General features: G+C 44.5%; 1 protein-coding gene across 1 annotated transcript; it reads right to left on the reverse strand.

The window, feature by feature from the left end:
• Positions 1 to 2,376: 2,376 nt before the first annotated feature.
• Positions 2,377 to 4,212, reverse strand: LOC109743738 (uncharacterized protein At5g65660-like). The gene is made up of 2 exons (XM_020302829.4): positions 3,911 to 4,212; positions 2,377 to 3,785 (listed from the first exon to the last, which is right to left on the reverse strand). The coding sequence occupies exons 1-2, from the start codon at positions 4,181 to 4,183 to the stop codon at positions 3,627 to 3,629; spliced, it is 432 nt and encodes a 143-aa protein (XP_020158418.1). The 5' UTR covers positions 4,184 to 4,212; the 3' UTR covers positions 2,377 to 3,626.
• Positions 4,213 to 26,359: the final 22,147 nt, after the last annotated feature.

Below are 26,359 nucleotides of genomic sequence, written 5' to 3' on the forward strand. Positions count from 1 at the left end.
CACATGGACGTGGCTCTGGCACGACCGCGTACGCGTGCACTCGTGTGCAGGCTTGGATGGCGACGTGAGAGAGCCAGAGGAGCAAGGAGGGTCAGACGAGGTGCGGGTGAAGTCTGGTCGGGCACAGTGCCGCGACCGGGGCTGTCATGGCGCGCCGGGGAGGAAAGAGGAGGGGAGAGGGGTCCAGGGCGACAGCATGGATGCCACGAAGCTCGGGGACAGGGTGGGGCATGCGAGAACGACGACTAGAGGTGGGACCGGAGCTAAACGACGCTCGGAGCACGGCCAAACGGAGCAGAGTGCGCGTCTGGCATGCCAGACCGCGTAGTCACCGCGTGCATGGACGCGTGCGAGGTGACTCAGCTCGGCCGACCGTATCCAGCGTGTAGTCTGAACTTTTTGTGATGGGTTGCACATCGTAAACGTAGCACCACAGAATACCGACTGCGATAGCATCAAGTCTCCCTATCCCTGACGGTTTCTGCGTCGTGTGGGAAGGACCCCCCTACCGCAGTCACTCACTTGGCGATGGTACGCCGTCGCGGAAAGGGGTTAAAAACCGTTTGTATAGCACCTCGCTGTACCAGTGAGTCAAATTACAGCTTATTTACCAAAGTATTTGGAATATTTCTTCTCACAAAGATTGATACCGCGAATATTTTGTTTCCAAGAGATTGCATTGTATTTCTTAGTTATATGGGTTACAACATATTTTCTTGGATCATATATCCAAATCATTGTACATATAATTATTATGAGTACGAATAAAAATACAGGTGTTTCTAGAAAAACTACGTCTTTTTCTTTTTGTTTTTCTTCTTCTTCTGTTTTCTCCCTTTCTTCCCGGATTTTCTTTAGTTTTTTGTATTTCTTTATTTTTCTGATCGGTTTTTTTTGTTTTTCACTATTTGTTTTCTTTCTTTTTTTCTTCGTTTTTCTTTCATTCTTTCACGGGTTTTCATTTATTTTTCAATATTTATTTCCTTCTTTCTTTGTTTTCTTTCTTTCTCAGTTTTCTTCTTTTTCTTTGTTTCTTTATTTCATTTCTTCGGTTTTCACCGTCTTTCATTGTTTTTTCCTTTTATTCTTCAACCCATGTCTACAACGTTCATACACATTTTCTTATTTCTTCTTCGGTTTTCTTTTCTCCATGGATATACTTTATTTTCTTGTTTCCCTTTTATTTATTTCACGGTTTCATCGGGTCTTTTTCTTTCTCATTTTCATTCGGTTTTTGATTTCTTTCTTGGTTTTCAAAGCTTTTTCCTTCGTTTATTTATCAGTTTTTGCTTCTTTTTTTCATTTGTTGCACTTGTTTCTGTGGACTTCTTTTTTCTGTCTTTTTCCCTTGTTTTCTGTTCTTTATTTTTTATTTCCATTGTTTTTTCTGTTTATTGTGTTTTTTCTATATTTCTCATATAAATTAAGAACATGTTTCTAATACAAGTTTCATATATCAGATTAACATTTTTTAATACATAGTCAGTGTTTTTTATATACACATTTTAATATTTGAAATGCTTGATTGACTTTTTTTAATAGAAGATTAACATTTATATGATACAAGGTCACCATTTTTCTATACACATTTAATATTTTTTAAATGCTTGATTAACATTTTTCAAATACATGTTTAACATTTTTCATGCTTGATTAACATTTTGTAAATACATGATAAACTTTTCCACATGGATTATTTATTTTTGAGACAGTATCAATATACATTAGAAACATTTTATTTAAATACACTTGCCAATTTTCAAACGCTTGGTTAACATTTTTTAATGCATGGTCAACATTTTTTCATTTAAACATTTTCAAAAAAATTCAAATACAAGATTAACATTTGTTTAATACATGGTCAACATTTTTTCTATCCACATTTTAACAGTTTTAAACGCATGATAACAATTTCAAATGCTTAATTAATATTTTTTAAATACAAGTTTGACATTTTCTGGATATATGGTCAACATTTTTTTATACACATTTAACATTTTGTAAAAGCCTGATTAACATTTTCAAATACTTATTTAACATTTTTTGAAATGCTTATTTAACATTTTTTAATTACATGGTTTTACATTTTTCACACATATTGTATATTATTAGAATACATTTTTCGTATACGTGAGAAACATTTTTATACACCTTCAACATTTTTTAACAGTTTGGTTAACATTTATTCAAATATTTTTATGTGAAGCATTTTTTAATACATTTATTTATAATATTTGAAAGTATAAAAGAAAGTAAAAATAATGAGCACAAAAACGTGAAATGTAAGAAAAAAAACTAGGCCATGGCCTCCATCGCGCCTGGGCTGGCCCATTTAGGGAGGCGCCTGACATGAGAGCACGCTATGTCAAGTTTTTTTTTTTTGCTGTTTGGCAGAACTGGTCCGGTTTTCAGCTTTTATTTTTACAGTTTTGTCTTTTTTCTGAGGTTTTTTATCCGTTTCTGTTAGTTTTGCATTGTTTGTTTTATTTTTTCGGGTTTGTAGTTTTCCTTTTCATTTTTGCTTGGTTTTCCTTGTTATTATTATTTCTTTTATTTTTTTATGTTTTTTAACACAAGGCGAGGAGACACCGTGCCGGCGACCTGCGCACACACCTGGCCGGTGACTGGCGGAAAGACAGTTGGGGGCGTGCCGCAGTGTATGGTACGCACCGCAGTGCCGGCTGCTGCAAGTGCTTGCAACGATGTGAACATCGTCGCAGACAGGTTTAGGATCAGCGAGGGGCTGATATTGACCAGATCAAAGAGGTCAGGATGTCGATTTCAGGGATTCAGACGTGGGGGTTTGATTCTGACGAGCTCTATGAGTATAAGGTTTAAAATAGACTTCACACCTTTCTACGCTACCCCACTTGTCACCACTAGAGAAGGTGCAAGTGATCTTTGCAGAGGTACCTCTTGACTAAAAATTTCGATCAACCAAACAGGCCCTTTGTTGTATCCGTGCATAAGGACGGACGAGATTGTGTCATGGCCGAACTTAATTAATCCTGCACTCATCACGATCCCCAGCCGGTATGAATGTTAGGTCCATGTCCCCATCTATTTCCATCGTGCATATATATACGCCAGATTATGTCACTGTACTTTTGTTCTTCAGTGGCCATGACGACGTACGTACTACGTACGGTGGGGCACCACAGGACAGAAAGAACAAACGCTATTTGGTTGAGCAGCAATCTAATCTCCTCTCTCTCTTTTTTTCCTTTTCAAAAACCTCGCAGAAAGAACAGACGCTAACAAATTCCCTGATAATTTCAAAAAGAAACTACCATGAACTGTTCTGGTTTTCCTGAAATGACATCCACCCCCCTTAACAGAAAGATCCCAAATTTCATAGCATTCAACAAGTTCCATGACAAGAAAAACAAATATCCAGCTAGTTTGCTGACACCAAAATCTCCTTTTCTGGACTATTCGGGTTGCATATCTGCACATGAAAGGTTATTGTTTTTTTCCCTCTTTTCTGAAAAAAACTGTCAAAATGCATGCTAGTAGTACACCATCAATCCATCAAATCATAAGTCGCTTGCGTATATACAATCTATCTATATCAATCATAAGTCGCTAGCACCTAACTACGATTTCATATACAGATACTGACGGTCTCACGAAACTGAACATCTGACTTGCACCTCGACTCCGCCCTTCTCTGCTGCTGCTCCAGGTAAACACGCCTCGTGTGGGCAGGGCCTCGCGTAGAACTTCGCGATGTTATCCCCGGGCATGATCACGGGCAACCCGCACTCCTTTCCCGCTTTCTCGCTCTGCAAGCAACAAGGCACAGGGCCACTAATCGTCAGCTGAAGTTTGCAAGAGATAGATGATATTCCAGAACGGTGTCAAAGCTGAAAATAAGTTGTACAACAGAGAGATCGCTTGCTGCTGCTACCTTGTGCTCGGAGGCAGCCTTTCTCGGCCCCGATCCGATGGAGATGACGGTGCGCGGACCTTCCTGGAGCATGCCAGGATGCCGAGACCAGAGGAGGGATCGGAGCCTGTCCCAGTGGTAGCAGCAGGAGAAGATGCCGCTGAGGGAGAAGATGACGAGGAGCAGGAGCGCCATGCCGAGGGGGAACCCGAGCGTCGGCCTTGAGGAATGCCACATCGGGATCGTCATGGATGCAGGAGCAGGCGTGAGACCTTGTGGCATATTCATACGCATCAGGTGGCCTTCTGGTACTTGGGTCAGTCCTGCCTGCTAGTCGGTTAAGAGCCCAGGCTTGCAAGCTAAGGAGACTGGCTACTTATACCTGAATGATGTCGTACAAAGTGGACTGACTTGCACGGCCAGCCACCCGTCCGTGGTATACTGGATGACCATAGTGCTGTGGTCCACATGTATCCGCTGGTGGCCGTTAATGCTGACCTCACCGTCTGTCTTTTCCAACAAAAATAAGCTGCTTAAATCGTCTGAATAAATGGCTTTAGAGGGTGGGACGAAAGGTTATGAATGCACAATGGGAAAGAAATTATAGGTATGTCTCTCCACAAGCAAATGTTAATTTGTTAGCTAAAGTATGGTGAACTGATTTACAAATAGCGAAGTGCGTAAGCTTCAGATGAAATAGATAGAAGGTTGGCGATGCAACACTTCATATGCAGGTTTTCTGAGGGGAGAGTAGACACTGAGTTTCTGAACTTCATCTTCCCCAACATCGAACTGCCATGTGGTTTTTGATCGATGTCATCTCAAACGATATGAGTGCATAAGATACTGTGCAGAAGATCTATGGACAAAAGCTTGATGGTAAGGAAAAGGAAATATATGTAGAAGACAATTCGTAGTTATTAGAAAAAGCAAGACTATGCTCGTGTATGCATTGACAGCAGGAAACGTGAGAACGCTTTGTTATGCACTTTTACATCTATGCTTCATATCCTTGTCAAAACGTTGACTTCACTAGATTATGGTCAGAGAGTGGGTCTTAAACTCTTGCCTATAATCCTAGTACTGTTTTCTCGATCATCTACCTTATCACAATGTTGCTAATTTATTACTCTCACTAACTTGTGTGTGTATCCCAAACTTAGGCTCTCACTTAACAGGCAGAAACAGCCTTGAGACTAGAATCAATTAATCTAAACATATGTCGTAGTATAAGATACTACAGGCTACTGCGCAATATTTTTTTTTTTTGAAAAGGAGGCTTACCTCCGACCTCTGCATCAATAGATGCATGCAGCCATATTATTAACATCAAAACAAGGTCTTAAGCTCCACGGAATCTCAAAAGGCTACTGCGCAAATGCAGTAGTAAAAACTTGGAATACAGAATGCCGGTGGAAGGGTGGACCTTAGCAAGCCACAACGGCGCACCAGCTCGCCCCACACACATGTACCTCGCCTGCCCCAGCATGGCAATCAGAACGACGCTCCTCTGCTAATGCTCGCGACCGCCCGGACCGCACTGCTCACCCACCTCCAGCTATCTCAGTGTAGTGAAGCACCCTATCGTTCCTGTGGAGGGGTAGCTGCCCCCGCGCCGACAGGTTGCTTGGGGACGCTGGATCCGTCGTAGGCATGTGGGGATCAGAGGCAGACCTCTCGGCGCGGGCAGGATTTGCTGTTGCTCCTCCTCCTTCCGCGAGAGTGATGCAGGGCTCCTCCTACTACTTTACTGATCAATGTTAATGTTTATGGGGATAAGCCACACATGAAGACCCTGATCAAGCATAGTAGTGTGTTTGGCAAGGTCTTGAGCTTCACAATTTGATACTCTTCCTTCGAAAATAACTAAACACTTAACAAAAGAACTAGCCTAAAATTAAATTCTTTGACAATAGCCACATAGGCTTCTCCTTTACCTCCCTTGACATCATCTACTACGGTCTTGCTATCACATGCAATAATGATCTTTGGCGGCACGAGGTCTTCTGCTAAGGCCAACGCTTCACGGCAAGCTAGCATCTCCAGGGTTTTTGTTGAAGGAGAAGGAGGCGGCGGAGGGCTAGGCATGCTCTTTTGAGCCCGTCACATTTAGAATTTCCTCTTTTTCTTCTTTGTTCATTTTTACTTTTTTGTAGGGAAAAACTTGAACATCTTTTTCAACGTGAAAATTGGATAGAGATATTGGTCTATTTATATGCCTACTTCTATATCTATTTTTTAAAATTCAACACTCCTTTATTAATTGGTAATCAAAATAGCATCATTTACAAGCAAAGGGATGATGGCACTAGGGGCCTCATCGGACCAAGTACTAGGAAGGGAGAATCTAGCAATCCTAGCTAGCACATGTGCAACTGAATTTCCCACTCTATGGTAATTAACAAAAGAAACCAAAATAGAATAAAACAAAACATGAGTAATTACAAAATTACAATAGAACAAGCATCAACATCTATAACTATATGATATCTTGGACCCAACCTTCAAATGCAGATTATTTATTTCTCTTAGCTCCAAATAAAATTCACCTTAACTCTTCTTTGAACTTCTTCCGATAATGGTATAAATTTGGAGTAACGCCTTTAAAAATGTAATCATTTGTGTAGTCCAAATTGATCATGCAGCTAGAATGATAATTTACAAACAAAAAGGAACAACCAAGAGTTGCTTGAGGTTGTTGGTTTCTGCCTGCATGCCTTGATTAGTAGGAGACTAGTTATGACGAAGATGAGACCAACATACCTTAGCAAATGGGAGGGTAAAGAAGAGGTGTTTTCTGGTCTCAAAGGTATTTTCCCCACACATGACACATGAGTAATTTGGTATGAAGTTCTTCCAATGAAGCATATCTCTGGTGTCAAGTCCATTCTGGAGAAGTAGACAAAAGAATATTTTGTGCTTTAGTTGACGGCAACACTAGTAGAAAAAGGGGCTTTCGTTCGGGCCTGGCCAGCCCATTAGTCCCGGTTCTTATACGAACCGGGACCAACGGGTGCATTCGTCCCGGTTCGTGAGCCCAGGTGGCCGGCCGGGGCCTCGCGGGCTTTGGTCCCGGTTCGTCTGGACCCATTTGTCCCGGTTCTAGGCACGAACCGGGACCAATGGGCCTCGCTCCTGGCCCATAACCCTTGGTCCCGGTTCCAGCCACAAACCGGGACAAATGATTTGCCTATATATAGCCCATCGTCGGCGAGCAGAGCACTCCACATTGCTCTGTTTTTTGCTGGCCGACGAGGGGAGGGCATTTGGGTGCTCTAGCTCACCTCCTATGCACATGAGGTGTTCGATGAAATGTTCGAGCCACACTAGTTAATATCTTCTCTCGAAACTCGACCTCCGAGCTCCATTTTCCCCGAGATTTTTCTAGGTTTTGCGGTCCGTCACGTCCCGTCCCCGTCTTCACCGCCATCGATCGCCCGCGCCGATCTCGTCTTCGGCACCACCGTGGTGAGCCTCTTGTTCTTATCTTCTTTCTGAAAGAAAACAAATTCTTACTTGAGATAGATACTTGTCTAATTTTCTTACTTTTATTATTCCTTGTTATTATATAGTGCGATGGTTCTGGTATCCGCCCCCGTCGGCCCTCGTCCTGTCTATGATTCGGATGTGGTATATATTATCCTTTTATAACTATTTGGTTCATTTATTGTTTATGACAATTATGCCGACCAACGTGAGATAGATTTTATTTATGTAGGAGGTGGTTGAACCGGAAATTCCAACCGACCCTATTGTCGAGAGGTTAAATTTAGTCGAAGAAGAAAACAATTACTTGAAGGAAAAAATAAAAAAAATTGAGGAGGAGAAGATGATATTGGAGTTGCATGTTGCGGATGTCGTCGATGATCACAAGATCAAGATGGATGCAATGCGGTTGAAGATTAGAAAGATTAGAAAATATGCCATTCATACCGAGGCTTGGTATCATTATGCCGTTGGATCAATTGTTACCTTAGTTGTGATTATGATCGCATTTGTTGTTGCATTGAAAGGTTTTACATAGTTTCAATGTATGGTTTAACTAGATGCTCTAGAGAGCTATATGTTGTTCAATTTGAACTATGTATGTACTTTGGTTTTAATGTGATGATGAACAACTATTAATTTGGTCACTTATCTATCCATGTTAATTTGTAGTGTTTTTCAATTTCAGAGTCTTATAGCTGAAAAAATCAGTAAATGCATGAAAAATAACAAATTAAGTCAGAAAAGGTTGAAAATTGATGATGTGGCTTTGAATTGTGCATTTTGAACACAGAAAAAGTATGGAGTTCAAATAAGTTCAAAAAAATGAAATCCATTTGTAACAGACGAGTTTCCGTATGAAACCCTGATACATCGAAAGAGATTGTCCGTTTTGTACACGAAGTGCATCCAGTTTTTGCCCTAAACCTCTCTACTTTCTTGCACATGCTATGTGGGTGAAATGATGATACCATGCCAACTTTCAACCTTTTCAGAGTTCATTTGAAATGCTTTTCAATTTCAGGGTCTTATAGCTGAAAAAAAATCAGTAAAAGCATGAAAGAAACAAATGAAGTCTGAAAGGGTTGAAAATTGATTATGTGGCTTTGAATGGTGCATTTTGAACACAGAAAAAGTATGGAGTTCAAATAAGTTCAAAAAAATGAAATCCTTTTGTAACAGACGAGTTTCCGTATGAAACCCTGATACTTCGAAAGAGATTGTCCGTTTTGTACACGAAGTAAATCCAGTTTTTGCCGTAAGCCTCTCTACTTTCTTGCACATGCTATGTGGGTGAAATGATTATACCATGCCAACTTTCGACCTTTTCAGAGTTTATTTGTAGTGCTTTTCAATTTCAGTGTCTTATAGCTGAAAAAATCAGTAAATGCATGAAAAATAACAAATGAAGTCAGAAAGGGTTGAAAATTGATGATGTGGCTTTAAATGGTGCATTTTGAACATAGAAAAACTATGGATTTCAAATAAGTTCAAAAAAATGAAATCCTTTTGTAACAGACGAGTTTCCGTATGAAACCCTGATACTTTGAAAGAAATTGTCCGTTTTGTACACGAAGTGCATCTAGTTTTTGCCGTAACACTCTCTACTTTCTTGCACATGCTATGTGGGTGAAATGATGATACCATGCCAACTTTTAACCTTTTCAGAGTTCATTTGAAATGCTTTTCAATTTCAGGGCCTTATAGCTCAAAATAATCAGTAAATGCATGAAAATTTAATAGCAAAAAGAATTATTATAAAATAAAATAAATAAGTAATTTGAAACAAAATAATATAAACTTTAATAAAATATATAAGTAGAAACAAGATAAAATAAAATAAAATAAACTTTAATAACATAAATAAAATTTATGAAACTAAAATTATCAAAGTATTTTCTGTTCAAAACATTATAAGCAACCTCTAAAATTTATGAAACTAAAATTATATAAAATTTATGCAACTAAAATTATCAAAGTATTTTCTGTTCAAAATCATTAAAAGCAAAAAGAATTTTCATAAAGAACTTTGTTTGTTAGAAACTTTAATAGCAAAAAGAATTATCATAAAATAAAATAAATAAGTAATTAGAAACAAAATAAAATAAAATAAATAAGTATTTTGTTGTAAGTAGAAACAAAACAAAAAAATGAAGCAAAAAAGAAAACAAAAAAATTGCCACCTACTGGGCCACCACGGCCTGAATACGACTAGAAACCCATCCATGGGCCAGGATTCAGGCCCGCATAAGGCCCAGTAGGCCCATCAGGCATACCAGTCACAATTAGGCCCGTAAGCCTGCAATGGAGAGGAGCTCGAGAGGGGTGCGGCAGTGGGGCTTAGAAACCACTGCGCGCCCCTCTCAACTAGCGAGGTGGGACTAAACTTTCGACGCGGGCGCAGTGGCACAAGGCCTTTGGTCCCGGTTGGTGGCACCAACCGGTACTAAAGGGGTGCATTGGTACCGGTTCGTGGCACCAACCGGGACCAATGCCACCCCTTTAGTCCCGGTTGGCGCCACCAACTGGAACCAAAGGCCGCCGCTTCCCGCCCTTTGGGCTGCTGAAAAGAGGCCTTTGGTCCCGGTTGTTGGCACCAAACGGGACTAAAGGTCGCATTCGTCCCGGTTGCTTTCACGAACTGGGACCAATGCCCTGGGTATATAAGAAAACACTTAGCAGTTTCGACCAAATCCATCACTTCTTCCCCCGACGCCCCTGCTCCTCCTCGCCGTCGCCGCCCGACGCCCCTGCTCCACCTTGTCGTCGCCGCCGCCACTGATGCCGTCAGGCTACTCGACGTCGTCGTCGCCGCCGCCACCGACTCCGTCAGGCTGCTCAACGTCGCCGCTGACGCCCTCTGCCACGACGACGGCGTCAACCCTCGCGCCCCTGCCGGCCCCGACGCGCCGCCCACCGTGCCCCGCCGCCCCCTGTGAGCACCAGCCTGCTCCCGCGCCCCTCCCCTGTCCCGCGCCCCTGCACTGCCCCGCCGGTGCCGGCGCCGGCGCCGGCCCCTCCGCCGTGCCCCTCCGCCCCTGCCGGGTGCTAGCTATTAGATTTTTAGATGTTTTTTAGATGCTATTTTGAGATGTTTTTACATGTTTTTAGATTATTTTAGTTTATGTTTAGTTTAGTTTTAAGATTAGGAAAATTTCAGATGTATAGTTATATTTATTTAGATGTATAGTTAATTTAGATGTTGTAATTTGTTCATAAAAATTGTGCACTTTTGTATAGAATCTTTATTTTTTTCATATGTATGAAAATGTAGAATGAAAATGAAAACAAACATATAAGAAAAAACAAAGGAAAAAATGAAGAAGGACCCGCGGCGAAGCAAGTCTTTTTTTAAGGTAGTTCTTTGTTAAAGTGAGGGGGGACGTCCGGAGCACCCCCCGACCCTCTCGCTCGACCAAAACTCTCGAGGACACCCAAACCCTAGAAAAAAACAATGTCAGTCTCCTACCCCCTCCCGCCGCGCCCCTACCCGATCGACAAACTCTCTTGAGGCCACCCAAATTTACCAAGTTAAAAGAGCATTGTCGTCGAGGCCACCCCGAACCCTTGAAGCGTTGTTGAGGCCACCCCAAACCCTTGAAGTGTTGCCGAGGCCACCCCAAACCATAGAGAAGCGTCGAGGCCAGGCCACTAATATGATTCCTTATTGTGCTTAGCTAGCTAGTTCAACGTTTGCCACTAATATATCCATCTGTCATGTTTGACTAATAATTGCCATGTTGTATATATTTGCAGAAATTATGGATCCGCACCCCCGAGACGAAGCAAAAGAAGTGGTGTTGGGGGCGATAATCGCACACAGAAGTGATGCCGTCTTGTCGTTTCTCAACGACACATGCACCGATGGTCTGGAAAGACAGGATGAAGAAGCAGGCTACGATGATGATCAAACAATGGAGGAGGAAGGACACCGTGATGACGGCTCCGATGACCGAATGGAGGGGGAAGGACACCGTGATGACGGCTCCGGTGACCGAATGGAGGGGTAAGGACACCGTGATGACGGCTCTGATGACCGAACGGAGTCCGGCCAAGTATATATATAAATTAATTAAGCATGTGCTGAATATAGCTAATTGATGCATTAATTGTTTTTGGTATGTACACATATTGTCTCTCTTCTTTTTCTTCTATTCTAGCCCTCCGGATCGAGCAACACTTCGGTAACGAGACGAGGCCCGAAGAGAAAGTTGTGCGCGGATGAAAGGTACACGATCATCGAAATTGATCGCGCTGGCCAACCGATTTGACCCCTCTGGACCAAGCAAAAATTTAATGCTCAGTGAGGGTTCTAGTTAGGGACATGATCCCGATCAGCATCGAGCAATGGTTGAAGCCTAAGGACAAAGACTCTCGGGTGTCTTATGTCAGCGATAGGCAGAAAGCTGATCTTTGGACCGCGCTGCGGGAAAATTTCAACTTCCCGCCAGAGGAGGATCCGGAGAATCCAGTTAAAAGCCAATGATCAAGGCTTATGCTCTTAAGAAGATGGCTGAGCTATTCAGGAGGTGGAAGAATGAGCTGAAATCATTGTTTGTCGACCAAGACAAGACTCCAGAATTCATCGGCCGATTTGAGAAGATCAAAGATCAGCGGCCCGCATTTGTCACCAAAAAGAAATCTGACAGAGTAGTGAAGATGTCAGTGACAAACAAGAAAAAGGCTGCAAAGAAGAAGCATCACCATCGCACGGGGTCAGGTGGCTACCTGAAAGCCCGACCGTTGTGGGACAAGGCTGAGAATGACCTCATTGATAAAGGGATCGAACCAGAGACGCGACACTGGCCAGACCGTTGCAGGACTTGGTTCTTCGGGGTTGGGGGAAAATTGGACCCTATAACAGGGAAGTGCGTTTGGAGCAACGAGAAGCTGAACACACCCATCGAGAAGCTTCAGGAGTATATTGAAAAGGCGCAGCAAGGGACGTTCGTTCCGGACAGAGAGAACGACGAGCTCACAGAGGCCCTCGGGAATCCTGAGCACCACGGACGGACACGAGGCATGCCAGGCTCCCTTTCGTGGAAGGCTGGATTTCCCGACGCAGGCGGTTACAAACGCCGGGAGAGGAAGAAGAAAAATGAGTTGACCCAACTACAGGCGCTGCACGCAAGGGTACAAGCGCTAGAGGAACGAGAGGCAGTTCGCAGCACGCGACCTGCCGAAGCTACACCCGAAGCTACCCCGCCATCTCAGCGGAGAAGCAGCGTGGCTTCCACGGAGCTGCTTCAGGAGCCTGTCTTCACGGCTCCTACTAGCTACCCCGTAGATGCTATCACGGAGTCTCAGCATTGCCACCTTATGACGCAATGGATGGAATTGAAAGTCAAGGCGGCTGTTGGCTCTGTTGCACCTCCTGAACCTGGCGCAACTTTTCACTGCCGGCCGATTCCAGAAGGATATGCTAGGGTGATGGTGGATGAAATCACATAAGGATTTGAGGACCTCCAGCTTGATCACCCTACGGGTGACGGGGAGACTCGGCTTGGTTCTTGTCTGAAGACTCCATGCCTATGGCGGAAGGAGCTCATCAACCTTCCGAACTGGACGCCTCCGCCTCCTCCTCCTCCGGCGAGTCAGGGCACTCCGCCTCCTCCACCGCCTCCTCCTCCGGCGAGTGACGATCAGGGCACTCAGCCTCCTTCTCCGGCGCGTGGCGGCACTCCGCCTCCTTCTCTGCCTGCGCCGGCGCGCCCGAGCAGCCACCAGCCTCCACCTTCTCTGCCTCACCAGCAAAGGCGGAAGAGACCCACCGCCGCCTCGGCTGCTCCGGCGCGTCGTAGTCCTTCTCCTCCGCCTCGTAAGCAAGAACGAAAGAAGACAGCCACAGCCGCTTCGTCTGCTCCGGCGTCTAGCAGTACAGCCAGAGGCGGGAGGCAATACAGATACGGTCCACCTCTCAAGCCTCTAGAGAAGTTACCGTACGAGATGACCGTGGAAGAAAACAAGAAGATCGTGTAAAAAGAAGTGAAGGACTTCTTTGAAGGGGCGAAAGCAGAGAGACATCCACCTCCGGAGGAGAAGGTAGATCCGGTGAAAGCAAAGCGCACTATCAATGCCCTGAGGAAACCACCAAAGTCTCCGCCGAAAACCAACTATGAGCGCGTTACTGAAAAGGTATATCTCAAAGCGGAGCGGTCGGGAAGTACTGTCAGTGATCAAAGGTTAAAAGAACGACAAGCAGCTGGGAAAAAAATTGCCCAGCTCGGCGAACAAGCGAACCAATCGTGCCCCCCGCTTAATGTGTCTAGCGACATCGTCGCTAATGCTCCGGGGATGGTGCCCGGTTATAACAATCTTGGAGATTACCTGCCCGACGATGTACATTATGATTTCTTGGAGGTGGAGTACGGGAAGCCTCTCGTCAAAGATGAAAAATTTCTAACAACGATGATGCGAAGATTCCATGATTGGTACATGAAAACCTGCAGAGAGTCTGGGGGGCGAATACTTTGTATCTGAGAGTTAAAGAGGAGCACGACCTCATTGGAATTGATCTGTTGTGTGTTCCATTTGAGGAGTTCTTCCAGTTCTTCAATCAAAAGGCCCTCGATAAATTAACGGTCACTTGCTACTGTCTGTAAGTACTGCTTCTGTCATTAAGTCTATATATATAGCTCAGCTCTTTCATTGCATGTATTATAATTATCCTCACTATATTATGCAGATTGAAGACCGTCGAGTGCAGAAAAGACGAAATGTATGATATTGGGTTCATTAACACAAATCTCATAGATGAATTTGAGGTTAAAAAGAGCGCCAAAGATGCCGAGGCCAACTTGCTCAAATCAAAACAAAGATTTAATACTCTTTCCTTACAACTTCGAGTGAGTGTTACTGTCGTGTGCATATTCGGTTTCCCTTATTACTCGAGAGAGGTTATAGTAATGTAATTGATGAGTTATGCATGCGTGCGCAGCTTCCACTATATTCTCCTGGAGATTAAGCTTGAGCGGGGACTAGTAACCGTCTTAGACTCGAGACGAAAATATCCCGGGACCTATGCGGACATGACTAAAATTCTCAACAAGTAAGTTCAATCGATCATTATCGCACCATATCGGCAACTTTTTGTTCATATCCTGATATCTCAAGTAATAATTATTTTCTTTGTCTTGCAGGGTTTGGAAACAGTTCACCGCAGAAGCTCCGGGACTGCCGAAGGAGCTGCGATATACATACCCGAAAGTAAGTACTACTAGCTAGCTAGTTGCGCGCATCTCCCGTTGATTCTAGCTACTTTCATCAATGCCATTTATAATGCTTCATTATCAGTTTGATTGACCTCTATTTCTCGTAAAGTGCTTGTGGCAGGAACAAGGGAATGATTACTTTGGATACTACGTGTGCGAGTTCATCTACAACGCGACTTGCAAAGATAAGCAGGGCTACTCTAAAAGACAATATGAAGTGCGTAAGCAATAATATTCACAATTTCATTCATATATATGTATTAACCCCCTTCTTCAAATTAGACGTGGCAGATGCGGAATGAACTCCTACCACAAGATCGCATGAAAGCAATTCAAGAGAAATTGGCGGGATTCTTTCTTGACCACGTCATCAATAAAGCCGGAGAATACCATGTGGAAATTGTGTTCAAATGCTAGGGGATTGTAAGAGATCTTACATATTGTATATGTATGTAGCTAGTACCGTCGGATAGATAATACGAAAACTTGTTGTTCGACCAATCTCTCGGAGAAGGAGAGGTCGATCACTTCTCTCGGTATGCATGACGAACTTCTGTACTTAATGGTTTCCTTCATTTTCTTAATAGCTAGCGTGTCGAGGGCCTCTCTATACGTATAGCACGTAGCGTCGACCAAGCACGGAGAGAAGAGAGGACACTTCTCCCTATTAATTAATTAGCTACCTAACACAATATATGAAACACCTTAATTAACCATACAAAACCTCCAAATCCACCCCCCCCCCTTTCAGAAAAAAAAACCTAGCCCCTGAACAGCTGACGCGTGGATGCCTATTGGTCCCGGCTGGTGCCACCAACTGGGACTAAAGGGCCTCCTGCCTGGGCTCACAGCACCGGCCACGTGGAGGCCCATCTGTCCCGGTTCGTGTAATAACCGGGACTAAAGGCCTAGGCATTAGTAACGACCCTTTAGTCCCGGTTCCCCAACCGGGACAGATGGGCCTTATGAACCGGGACAAATGACCCTTTTTCTACTAGTGCAAGTCCATTCTGGTGTCAAGTCCATTCTGGTGTGAAATCGATTTTATCACAGGCATGACCTCATGCTCTCCTATCAAAATTGAGTAAATCTTAGATTCTTGAAACTTCTTACGAAATTCATTCATATAAAATTCCTGGTTAAATCACATACAAAAACACATCAAACACCTAGATGCAGAGACCAAGAGACGAAATATCTGCAAGACAGACAATAGAATCCCTAGAACTATAAACAAAGAATTGGCGTCTTCATTTTTGAAAATAAAGAAAGAAAAAGAAGAAGGTTTTTGTCCAACAATAATAAATATCCGCGGAATATCAATGGCCAACAAGAAGAGATAGTGTATAAAGGTAGACGCTATATTTGAATTTCCCCGGTGCGAATCATTTTTCCTCGAAGACATACGACTGAGGCTAACGATGCAATAACCCTAGCTGCCACCTGTAATCCATCCCTCTTGCTACCGACAGGACGCGTTGCCGGGCAAAGTGAGCAGGTCGCTGGCCGCAGCGGGGAGGTCTATATCGTGGGATTTGTTGTGGAGGCACTAAAGAGTTGTTGTGGGACAACGAAGGAGATGGGCGTTCGGGTGACGGGCTTCGTCTGGCAATGTACGACATCGTCATTGGTAAAACCGTTGGCGGTTGGAGGGATCTAGCGTAGATATCCCACCGAGGTGGAGGCCCAAAAGGCGGCATCGAGCTATGCTCACGGCGCGTCATCGGTGGATGTAGGAAGAAGAAGACTTTGGCACCCACGAGATTTTAAATGTCTTTTTTTATTATTATTGTAAGTATGTGTTTGTAAGGACCTGTGATACTTAATATAAAGCCTCGGGCTATTTTGCACAAAAAAAATGAAAGCAATAAAATAGGGTTATGTGCTTTTGGCTTTTGGGGTTTACGGGTGAGGTGGAGTGGAATGGCGTGTGCGTGCTGACCTTGAAATGGCAAGGAAACAAAAGAGAACTCAACTGAAGGTATAGGTACATGCATACATGTCTTGACCAGGTCAAGTCCAAACATGATGATGAATGGGTGATTTGCTCTTCAATTATGCTCACGTGTGGGGTAGGTGTAACAAAGAAATATTGTAAGCAAATACAATACGCCCCCCCCCCCCCCCCCCCCCCCCCCCCTCCTCCACACCTACCCACCCTCTTGGTCGAATGGAATCAGATCAGTTAATCGGCATGCGAGTGGAATGAATCTAGATGATATTGCTTCTACCTAATCGATCCACCCTTCTACATGCCTAGCTAATACTGGAATAGCTTTAAAAAAATCCATGAGAAGGCTTTTTGAATTTGACCTTTACTACTTTTTTCGTGCTGGTAGGACCAACAATGTGTGGATTAATTAGTGTATGCGTGTCAAATTAGCTCTTGAACTCTCAAAAGTCACTGGAATAACTTTCCCGCCACGGCTAGTGTACCTACCTTAATTCTCGTAACTCGTAAAGCACGTAACGATGGTGACACCTGGTAAAGCTGGACTGACCAACACAACAAGAAGTCCCTAAGAAAAAACACAACAAGAAGAAAGATTAATTAACTAATGATCCACTAGCAAGCCACACATGTGTAAATTAAATTTTCTGTGTACGTAGCATGTACGTGGCACATACGTGGTGCAAAACCATCTGCTATCCGCGATGTCATCCCTTTCACGTACGTGACCGATAAAGTTTCCATTTGGCTTAATTAGCAACTCCAACACGCTGACCCAAGCAGACACGCGCTTTGTTCGCTTTTTGTCCGCTTGGGTCGGTTGCCCGCTCCGCGTCCGTTCTGTTTTTGATTTGAATTGACAATGCGTCCAACACGCCGACCCATATTTACCCGCGTGGCCGGCTTGCCGCCATTTTTCAACAAATATACACATATTTTGCATAGTTTCACAAGCAAACAAAAATAGCATAGTTTCACAACCCAAATAAATATATCATAGTTTACAAGCCAAATAAAATTAAATTGTCTCAAATACATTTAAAAAAACGATACATCTATTGGTTGCCAACACGAGCCCAGATGTGCTCAACCAAATCATCTTGCAGCTGAATGTGAGTTTCCCAATCACGTATTTGATGATGAAATTGGGTGAATTGTGCAGATGTTGCTGCTCCTTCTCCATGCCCAGGCACAAAATTGTCACCCTGAAACTGAAACCCTTGACCGTAGATACGCTCCGGGTGCTCATCCTCTACGATCATATTGTGCATGATCACACATGCAGTAATCATCTCCCACAACTTCTTGGTGCTTCAAGTTCTAGCAGGATACCGAACGATGCCCCATCGAGATTGCAGAACACCAAACGCACGCTCGACATCCTTCCTAGCACCCTCTTGCTCTTGGGAAAATCTTTTCCTCTTCTCTCCGACAGGGTGGGGGATTGTCTTCACAATAATGGTCCACTGAGGATAGATACCGTCAGCTAGGTAGTATCCTTTGTTGTAGTTGTGGCCGTTGATGTTAACATTCACCGCGGGTTGTTGCCTTCGGCAAGCCTTGCAAACATCGGCGAGCATTGAAGTACGTTGATATCATTGTGCGATCCCTCCATGCCAAAGAAAGAGTGTCAGATCCAAAGATCTTGTGAGGCCACGGCCTCAAGTATGACAGTGCAAGCCCTGACATGGCCCCTATACTACCCTTGCCAAGCAAAAGGGCAGTTCTTTCACTCCTAGTGCATGCAGTCTATGTTGCCAAGCATCCCTGGGAAGCCCTTGCTGGCATTCATCGCCAACAAGCGTGTTGTATCTTTAGCAGTCGGCTCTCTCAAGTACTCAGGGCCAAACACTGCAATCACAGCCTAGCAGAACCTGTACATGGACTCTAGGCATGTAGGGGCTGTTTGGATGGTAGCCCTGACCTGCCATGCCAATAATTTGGCGTTGACCGATGGAGTTGGCCTGCGTTTGGTTCACAGACAATATTTTGGATCCCAACCGATATTTTGGTCGCCCGTTTCAGCTCCTGCAGCCGCACGTGGGCGAGGCGCTGGCGGTGGATTCCTTCGCCAAAATATTGGCACGACCAATTTTGGTAGGGCTGCTGTGGGCAGCATCCAAACAGACCAGTAAACTCGCTCATACATACGTACTCATCAATGAGATCACCGGGAACTCTGTATGCAAGTATCCGGATGGCTAAAGTGCATTTCTGATAAGAGGAGAAGCCAATCTTTCCAAGGGCATCCTCCTTGCACTCGAAGTACTTATCGTATCCGATCACCCCCTCTCGAATACGGTTGAAAACATGCCTAGCCATACAGAACGGCGCCGGAATTGGTGATGTTTGAAGAGGGGGTTGGGTGTCTCAAAGTACTCCTTCCAAAGAAGGAAATGTCCGCTCTTTCAGTTGCGATTCAACGCCGGAGTGTGCCCGGGATCGAGACCCGGAACAATGGCCACTACCTACTAAGGGGGCCATGGACCAACCCAGCAGCCACCATCTCCTTATCACTGGATGAGGAATCATCGTAGTCGCAGAGGAAATTTTGAAAAAAGAACTCATCGGCGGAGTCCATTTGTACCTTGGGGGCAAACTGTTGAACAGGTTGCGGGCGTCGTCGAATAAGCTAGTCGGCGAAGAGACGCGCGCCTCCCCTGCAGCAGGTAGCTGGCCTGGCGGTGTCCGACGAGCGTGGCGGCGTGTAGCTAGCCTGGAGGCGTCAGACGAAGGCACTAGCTGGGGTCGCGGGGGGCCACTTCGTGCTCGCGGTGAGGTCGGGGTGGGGGGGGAAGCTGCGGTGGCCCAGCGGCAAGGTAGTGGTGGTAGCGACGTGGGGGTGGTGGCATGCGGGGGAGGTGTGGGCAATAATTATAGGTAATATGTGACAGCAAGATACTATTACTACTTTAAAATTACTTCCAGCTTTTAAAGAGGTGGCCTCTTGCAAGAATGGGCTAGGTGATACAATCATTTTCTATCTGACAAGAAGTCTGATGAGCCTTCATCATAAAAAATTCTTGAGCTTCACTCCTTTGTTAAGGATGGAAAGATATCTCTGGCTAGAGTTAGTCAGAGAATTGACCGGACTTTATCATAGGCCATAGTCCAGTCTAGTTTATGAGAAATTCCTTGAACTTCAAAACCTCATGCCTCATCATTCAAAAGCTCCTGGCAAGGAAATTTGTACATTTCGGTAATTCAAAAATCTCCTATGTGAAGGAAATATGCCCTAGAGGCAATAATAAAGTTGTTATTTATATTTCCTTATATCATGATAACTGTTTATTATTCATGCTAGAATTGTATTAACCGGAAACTTAGTACATGTGTGGATACATAGACAAATAGAGTGTCACTAGTATGCCCCTACTTGACTAGCTTGTTAATCAAAGAAGGTTAAGTTTCCTAGCCATAGACATGAGTTGTCATTTGATGAACGGGATCGCATCATTAGAGAATGATGTGATTGACATGACCCATCCGTTATCTTAGCACTATGATTGTTTAGTTTATTGTTATTGCTTTCTTCATGACGTATACATGTTCCTCTGACTATGAGATTATGCAACTCCCGAAAACCGGAGGAACACTTAGTGTGCTATCAAACGTCACAATGTAACTGGGTGATTATAAAGATGCTCTACAGGTGTCTCCGATGGTGTTTGTTGAGTTGGCATAGATCGAGATTAGGATTTGTCACTCCGATTGTCGGAGAGGTATCTCTGGGCCCTCTCGATAATGCACATCACTATAAGCCTTGCAAGCATTGTGACTAATGAGTTAGTTGCGGGATGATGCATTACGGAACGAGTAAAGAGACTTGCCGGTAACGAGATTGAACTAGGTATGAGGATACCGACGATCGAATCTCGGGCAAGTAACATACCGATGACAAAGGGAACAACGTATGTTGTTGTGCGGTTTGACCGATAAAGATCTTCATAGAATATGTAGGAGCCAATATGCGCATCCAGGTTCCGCTATTGGTTATTGACCGGAGAGGTGTCCCGGTCATGTCTGCATAGTTCTCGAACCCGTAGGGTCCGCACGCTTAACGTTCGACGACGATATGTATTGTGAGTTATGTGATTTGATGTACCGAAGGTTCTTCGGAGTCCCGGATGTGATCACGGACATGACGAGGAGTCTCGAAATGGTCGAGACATAAAGATTGATATATTGGAAGGTTATGTTTTGGCACCAGAAAGGTTTCAGATAGGTTCGGGCATTTTCCGGAGTACCGGAGGGTTACTGGAACCCCCCGGGAGGATAATGGGCCTTCATGGGCTTTAGTGGAAGAGAGGAGGAGGCAGCCAGGTGCAGGCGCGCGCCCTCCCAAGCCCAATCCGAATGAGGGGGGGTTCCTTCTCTCCCTCTTCCTCCCTCCTTCCCCTCCTAGTTGGACTAGAAAAGAGGGGAACCTACTCCTAGTAGAAGTAGGATTCCCCCCTTGGGCCGTGCCCCATGAGGCCGGCCGACCCCCTCCTCCCCTCCTTTATATACGGGGGAGGGGGTGCTACCTCTTGAGCACTGCGTTGGTTTTCCCTTGAAGAGGAAAGGGAGATGCAGTAAAGCAGCGTAAGTATTTCCCTCAGTTTTGAGAACCAAGGTATCAATCCAGTCGGAGGCCACGCACGAGTCCCTCGCACCTACACAAACAAATAAAAACCTCGCAACCAACGCAATAAAGGGGTTGTCAATCCCTTCACGGTCACTTACGAAAGTGAGATCTGATAGATATGATAAGATAATATTTTTGGTATTTTTATAATAAAGATGCAACGTAAAATAAAAGGCAATAAAAGTAGCTAAGTGTTGGAAGATTAATATGATGGAAAATAGACCCGGGGGGCATAGGTTTCACTAGTGGCTTCTCTCGAGAGCATAAGTATTACGGTGGGTGAACAAATTACTATTGAGCAATTGATAGAATTGAGAATAATTATGAGAATATCTAGGTATGATCATGTATATAGGCATCACGTCCGAGACAAGTAGACCGACTCCTGCCGGCATCTACTACTATTACTCCACACATCGACCGCTATCCAGCATGCATCTAGAGTATTAAGTTCATAAGAACAGAGTAACGCTTTAAGCAAGATGACATGATGCAGAGGGATAAACTCATGCAATATGATATAAACCCCATCTTGTTATCCTCGATGGCAACAATACAATACGTGCCTTGCTGCCCCTACTGTCACTGGGAAAAGGACACCGCAAGATTGAACCCAAAGCTAAGCACTTCTCCCATTGCAATAAAGATCAATCTAGTAGGCCAAAGCAAACTGATAATTCGAAGAGACTTGCAAAGATAACCAATCATACATAAAAGAATTTAGAGAAGATTCAAATATTGTTCATAGATAAACTTGAGCATAAACCCACAATTCATCGGTCTCAACAAACACACCACAAAAGAAGATTACTCGAATAGATCTCCACGAGAATCGTGGAGAACTTTGTATTGGGATCCAAAGAGAGAGAAGAAGCCATCTAGCTAATAACTATGGACCCGAAGGTCTGAGGTAAACTACTCACACATCATCGGAGAGGCTATGGTGTTGATGTAGAAGCCCTCCGTGACCAATGCCCCCTCCGGCAGGACGCCGGAAAAGGCCCCAAGATGGGATCTCATGGGTACAGAAGGTTGCGGCGGTGGAATTAGGTTTTCGTGGATGCTTCTATTGGTTTGGGGGTACGTAGGTATATATAGGAGGAAGAAGTACGTCGGTGGAGCAACATGGGCCCCACGAGGGTGGAGGGCGCGCCCCCCTGCCTCGTGCTCTCCTGGTTGCTTTCTTGACGTAGGGTCCAAGTGTTGGAGAACGTAGCAGAAATTCAAAATTTTCTACGCATCACCAAGATCAATCTATGGAGTACTCTAGCAACGAGGGGAAGGGGAGTGCATCTACATACCCTTGTAGATCGCGAGCGGAAGCGTTCAAGAGAACGGGGTTGATGGAGTCGTACTCGTCGTAATCCAAATCACCGATGATCCTAGCGCCGAACGGACGGCACCTCCGCGTTCAACACACGTACGGAGCAGCGACGTCTCCTCCTTCTTGATCCAGCAAGGGGGGAGGAGAGGTTGATGGAGATCCAGCAGCACGACGGCGTGGTGGTGGAAGTAGCGGGGATCCCGGTAGGGCTTCGCCAAGCACTAACGGGAGGGAGAGGTGTCACGGGAGGGAGAGGGAGGCGCCAGGGCTTGGATTGCTGCTGCCCTCCCTCCCCCCCACTATATATAGGGCCAAGGGAGAGGGGGGGCGCAGCCTTGGCCCTTCCTCCAAGGAAGGGTGCGGCCAGGGAGGAGTCCTTCCTCCCCAAGGCACCTCGGAGGTGCCTTCCCCCTTTAGGACTCTCCGTTTATCTTATCTCTTGGCGCATGGGCCTCTTGGGGCTGGTTCCCTTGGCCCATATAGGCCAAGGAACACCCCCTACAGCCCATGTGGCCCCCCGGGGCTGGTGGACCCCCTTGGTGAACCCCCGGACCCCTTTCGGCACTCCCGGTACAATACCGATAAAGTGCAAAACTTTTCCGGCGACCAAAACAAAACTTCCCATATATAAATCTTTACCTCTGGACCATTCCGGAACTCCTCGTGACGTCCAGGATCTCATCCGGGACTCCGAACAACTTTCGGGTTACCGCATACTAATATCTCTATAACCCTAGCGTCACCGAACCTTAAGTGTGTAGACCCTACGGGTTCGGGAACCATGCAGACATGACCGAGACGTTCTCCGGCCAATAACCAACAGCGGGATCTGGATACCCATGTTGGCTCCCACATGTTCCACGATAATCTCATCGGATGAACCACGATGTCAAGGATTCAATCAATCCCGTATACAATTCCCTTTGTCAATCGGTATGTTACTTGCCCGAGATTCGATCGTCGGTATCCCGATACCTTGTTCAATCTCGTTACCGGCAAGTCTCTTTACTCGTTCCGTAACTCACATCATCCCGTGATCAACTCCTTGGTCACATTGTGCACATTATGATGATTTCCTACCGAGTGGGCCCAGAGATACCTCTCCGTTTACACGGAGTGACAAATCCCAGTCTCGATTCGTGCCAACCCAACAGACACTTTCGGAGATACCTGTAGTGCACCTTTATAGCCACCCAGTTACGTTGTGACGTTTGGTACACCCAAAGCATTCCTACGGTATCCGGGAGTTGCACAATCTCATGGTCTAAGGAAATGATACTTGACATTAGAAAAGCTCTGAGCAAACAAACTACACGATCTTGTGCTAGGCTTAGGATTGGGTCTTGTCCATCACATCATTCTCCTAATGATGTGATCCCGTTATCAACGACATCCAATGTCCATGGTCAGGAAACCGTAACCATCTATTGATCAACGAGCTAGTCAACTAGAGGCTTATTAGGGACATGGTGTTGTCTATGTATCCACACATGTATATGAGTTTCCTATCAATACAATTCTAGCATGGATAATAAACGATTATCATGAACAAGGAAATATAATAATAACCAATTTATTATTGCCTCTAGGGCATATTTCCAACAGTCTCCCACTTGCACTAGAGTCAATAATCTAGTCCACATCACCATGTGATTAACACTCACAGGTCACATCACCATGTGACCAACATCCAAAGAGTTTACTAGAGTCAACAATCTAGTTCACATCACTATGTGATTAACACTCAATGAGTTCTGGTTTGATCATGTTATGCTTGTGAGAGAGGTTATTAGTCAACGGGTCTGAACCTTTCAGATCCGTGTGCTTTACGAATATCTATGTCATCTTGTGGATGCTACCACGCGCTATTTGGAGCCATTTCGAATAATTGCTCTACTATACGAATCCGGTTTACTACTCAGAGTCATCCGGATTAGTGTCAAAGTTCGCATCGACGTAACTCTTTACGACGAACTCCTTTTCACCTCCATAATCGAGAAAATTCCTTAGTCCACTAGATACTAAGGATAAGTTCGACCGCTGTCACGTGATCCATTCCCAGATCACTATTGTACCCCTTGACCAACTCATGACAAGGCACACTTCATGTGCGGTACACAGCATAGCATACTGTAGAGCCTACGTCTAAAGCATAGGGGACGACCTTCATCCTTTCTCTCTCTTCTGCTGTGGTCAGGTCTTGAGTCCTACTCAATACTCACACCTTGTAACACAGCCAGGAACTTCTTCTTTGCTGATCTATTTTGAACTCTTTATAAATCATGTCAAGGTGTGCGTTCTTTGAAAGTATCATCGGGCGTCTTGATCTATCTCTATAGATCTTGATGCCCAATATGTAAGCAGCTTTATCCAGGTCTTCCTTTGAAAAAACTCCTTTCAAACAACCCTTTATGCTTTCCAGAAATTTTACATCATTTCGGATCAACAATATGTCATTCACATATACTTATCAAAAATGTTGTAGCGCTCCCACTCACTTTATTGTAAATACAAGTTTCTAACAAACTTTGTATAATCCCAAAAACTTTGATCACTCCATCAAAGCGTATATTCTGACTCCGAGATGCTTGCTCTAGTCCATGGAAGGATCGCTGGAGCTAGCATACCTTTTAGCATCCTTAGGATCGACAAAACCTTTCTGATTGTATCGCATACAACCTTTCCTTACGAAAACTGGTAAGGAAACTTGCTTTGACATCCATCTGCCAGATTTCATAAATGTAGCTAATGCTAACATGATTCCGACGGACTTAAGCATCGCTACGGATGAGAAAATCTCATCGTAGTCAACTCCTTGAACTTGTGAAAATACTCTTTGCCACAAGTCGAGCTTCATAGACGGTAACATTGCCGTCCACGTCCGTCTTCTTCTTAAAGATCCATTTATCTCAATGGCTTGCCGATCATCGGGCAAGTTCACCAAAGTCCATGCTTTGTTCTGATACATAGATCCTATCTCGGATTTCATGGCTTCTAACCATTTGTCGGAATATGGGCCCACCATCGCTTCTCCATAGCTCATAGGTTCATCGTTGTCCAACAACATGACTTCCAAGACAGGATTACGCATTACTCTGAAGTAGTACGCATCCTCGTCGTCCTACGAGGTTTGGTGGTGACTTGATCCGAAGTTTCATGATCACTATCATGAGCTTCCACTTCAATTGGTATAGGTGCCACAGGAACAACTTCCTGTGCCCTGCTACACACTAGTTGAAGTGACGGTTCAATAACCTTATCAAGTCTCCACCATCCTCCCACTCAATTCTTTCGAGAGAAACTTTTCCTCGAGAAAGGACTCGTTTCTAGAAGCAATTACTTTTGCTTCCAGATCTGAAATAGGAGGTACACCCAACTGTTTTGGGTATTCTATGAAGATGCACTTATCCGCTTTGGGTTCGAGCTTATCAGCCTGAAACTTTTTCCACATAAGCGTCGCAGCCCCAAACTTTTAAGAAATGACAACTTAGGTTTCTCTAAACGGTGTCGTCTCAACGGAATTGCGTGGTGCCCCCTTTTAAAGTGAATGCGGTTGTCTCTAATGCCTAACCCATAAATGATAGTTGTAATTTGATAAGAGACATCATGGTATGCACCATATCCAATAGGGTGCAGTTATGATGTTCGGACACACCATCACACTGTGGTGTTCCAGGCGGTATTAATTGTGAAACACTTTCCACAATGTCTTAATTGTGTGCCAAACTCGTAACTCAGATATCTCTATGATCATATCATAGACATTTTATCCTCTTGTCACGACGATCTTCAACTTCACTCTGAAATTACTTGAACCTTTCAATAATTCAGACTTGTGTTTCATCAAGTAAATACACTCAGCATCTACTCA

The sequence above is a fragment of the Aegilops tauschii genome, chromosome 5 (genome assembly GCF_002575655.3).
Source record: "Aegilops tauschii subsp. strangulata cultivar AL8/78 chromosome 5, Aet v6.0, whole genome shotgun sequence".
NCBI classification, from domain to species: Eukaryota; Viridiplantae; Streptophyta; class Magnoliopsida; order Poales; family Poaceae; genus Aegilops; species Aegilops tauschii.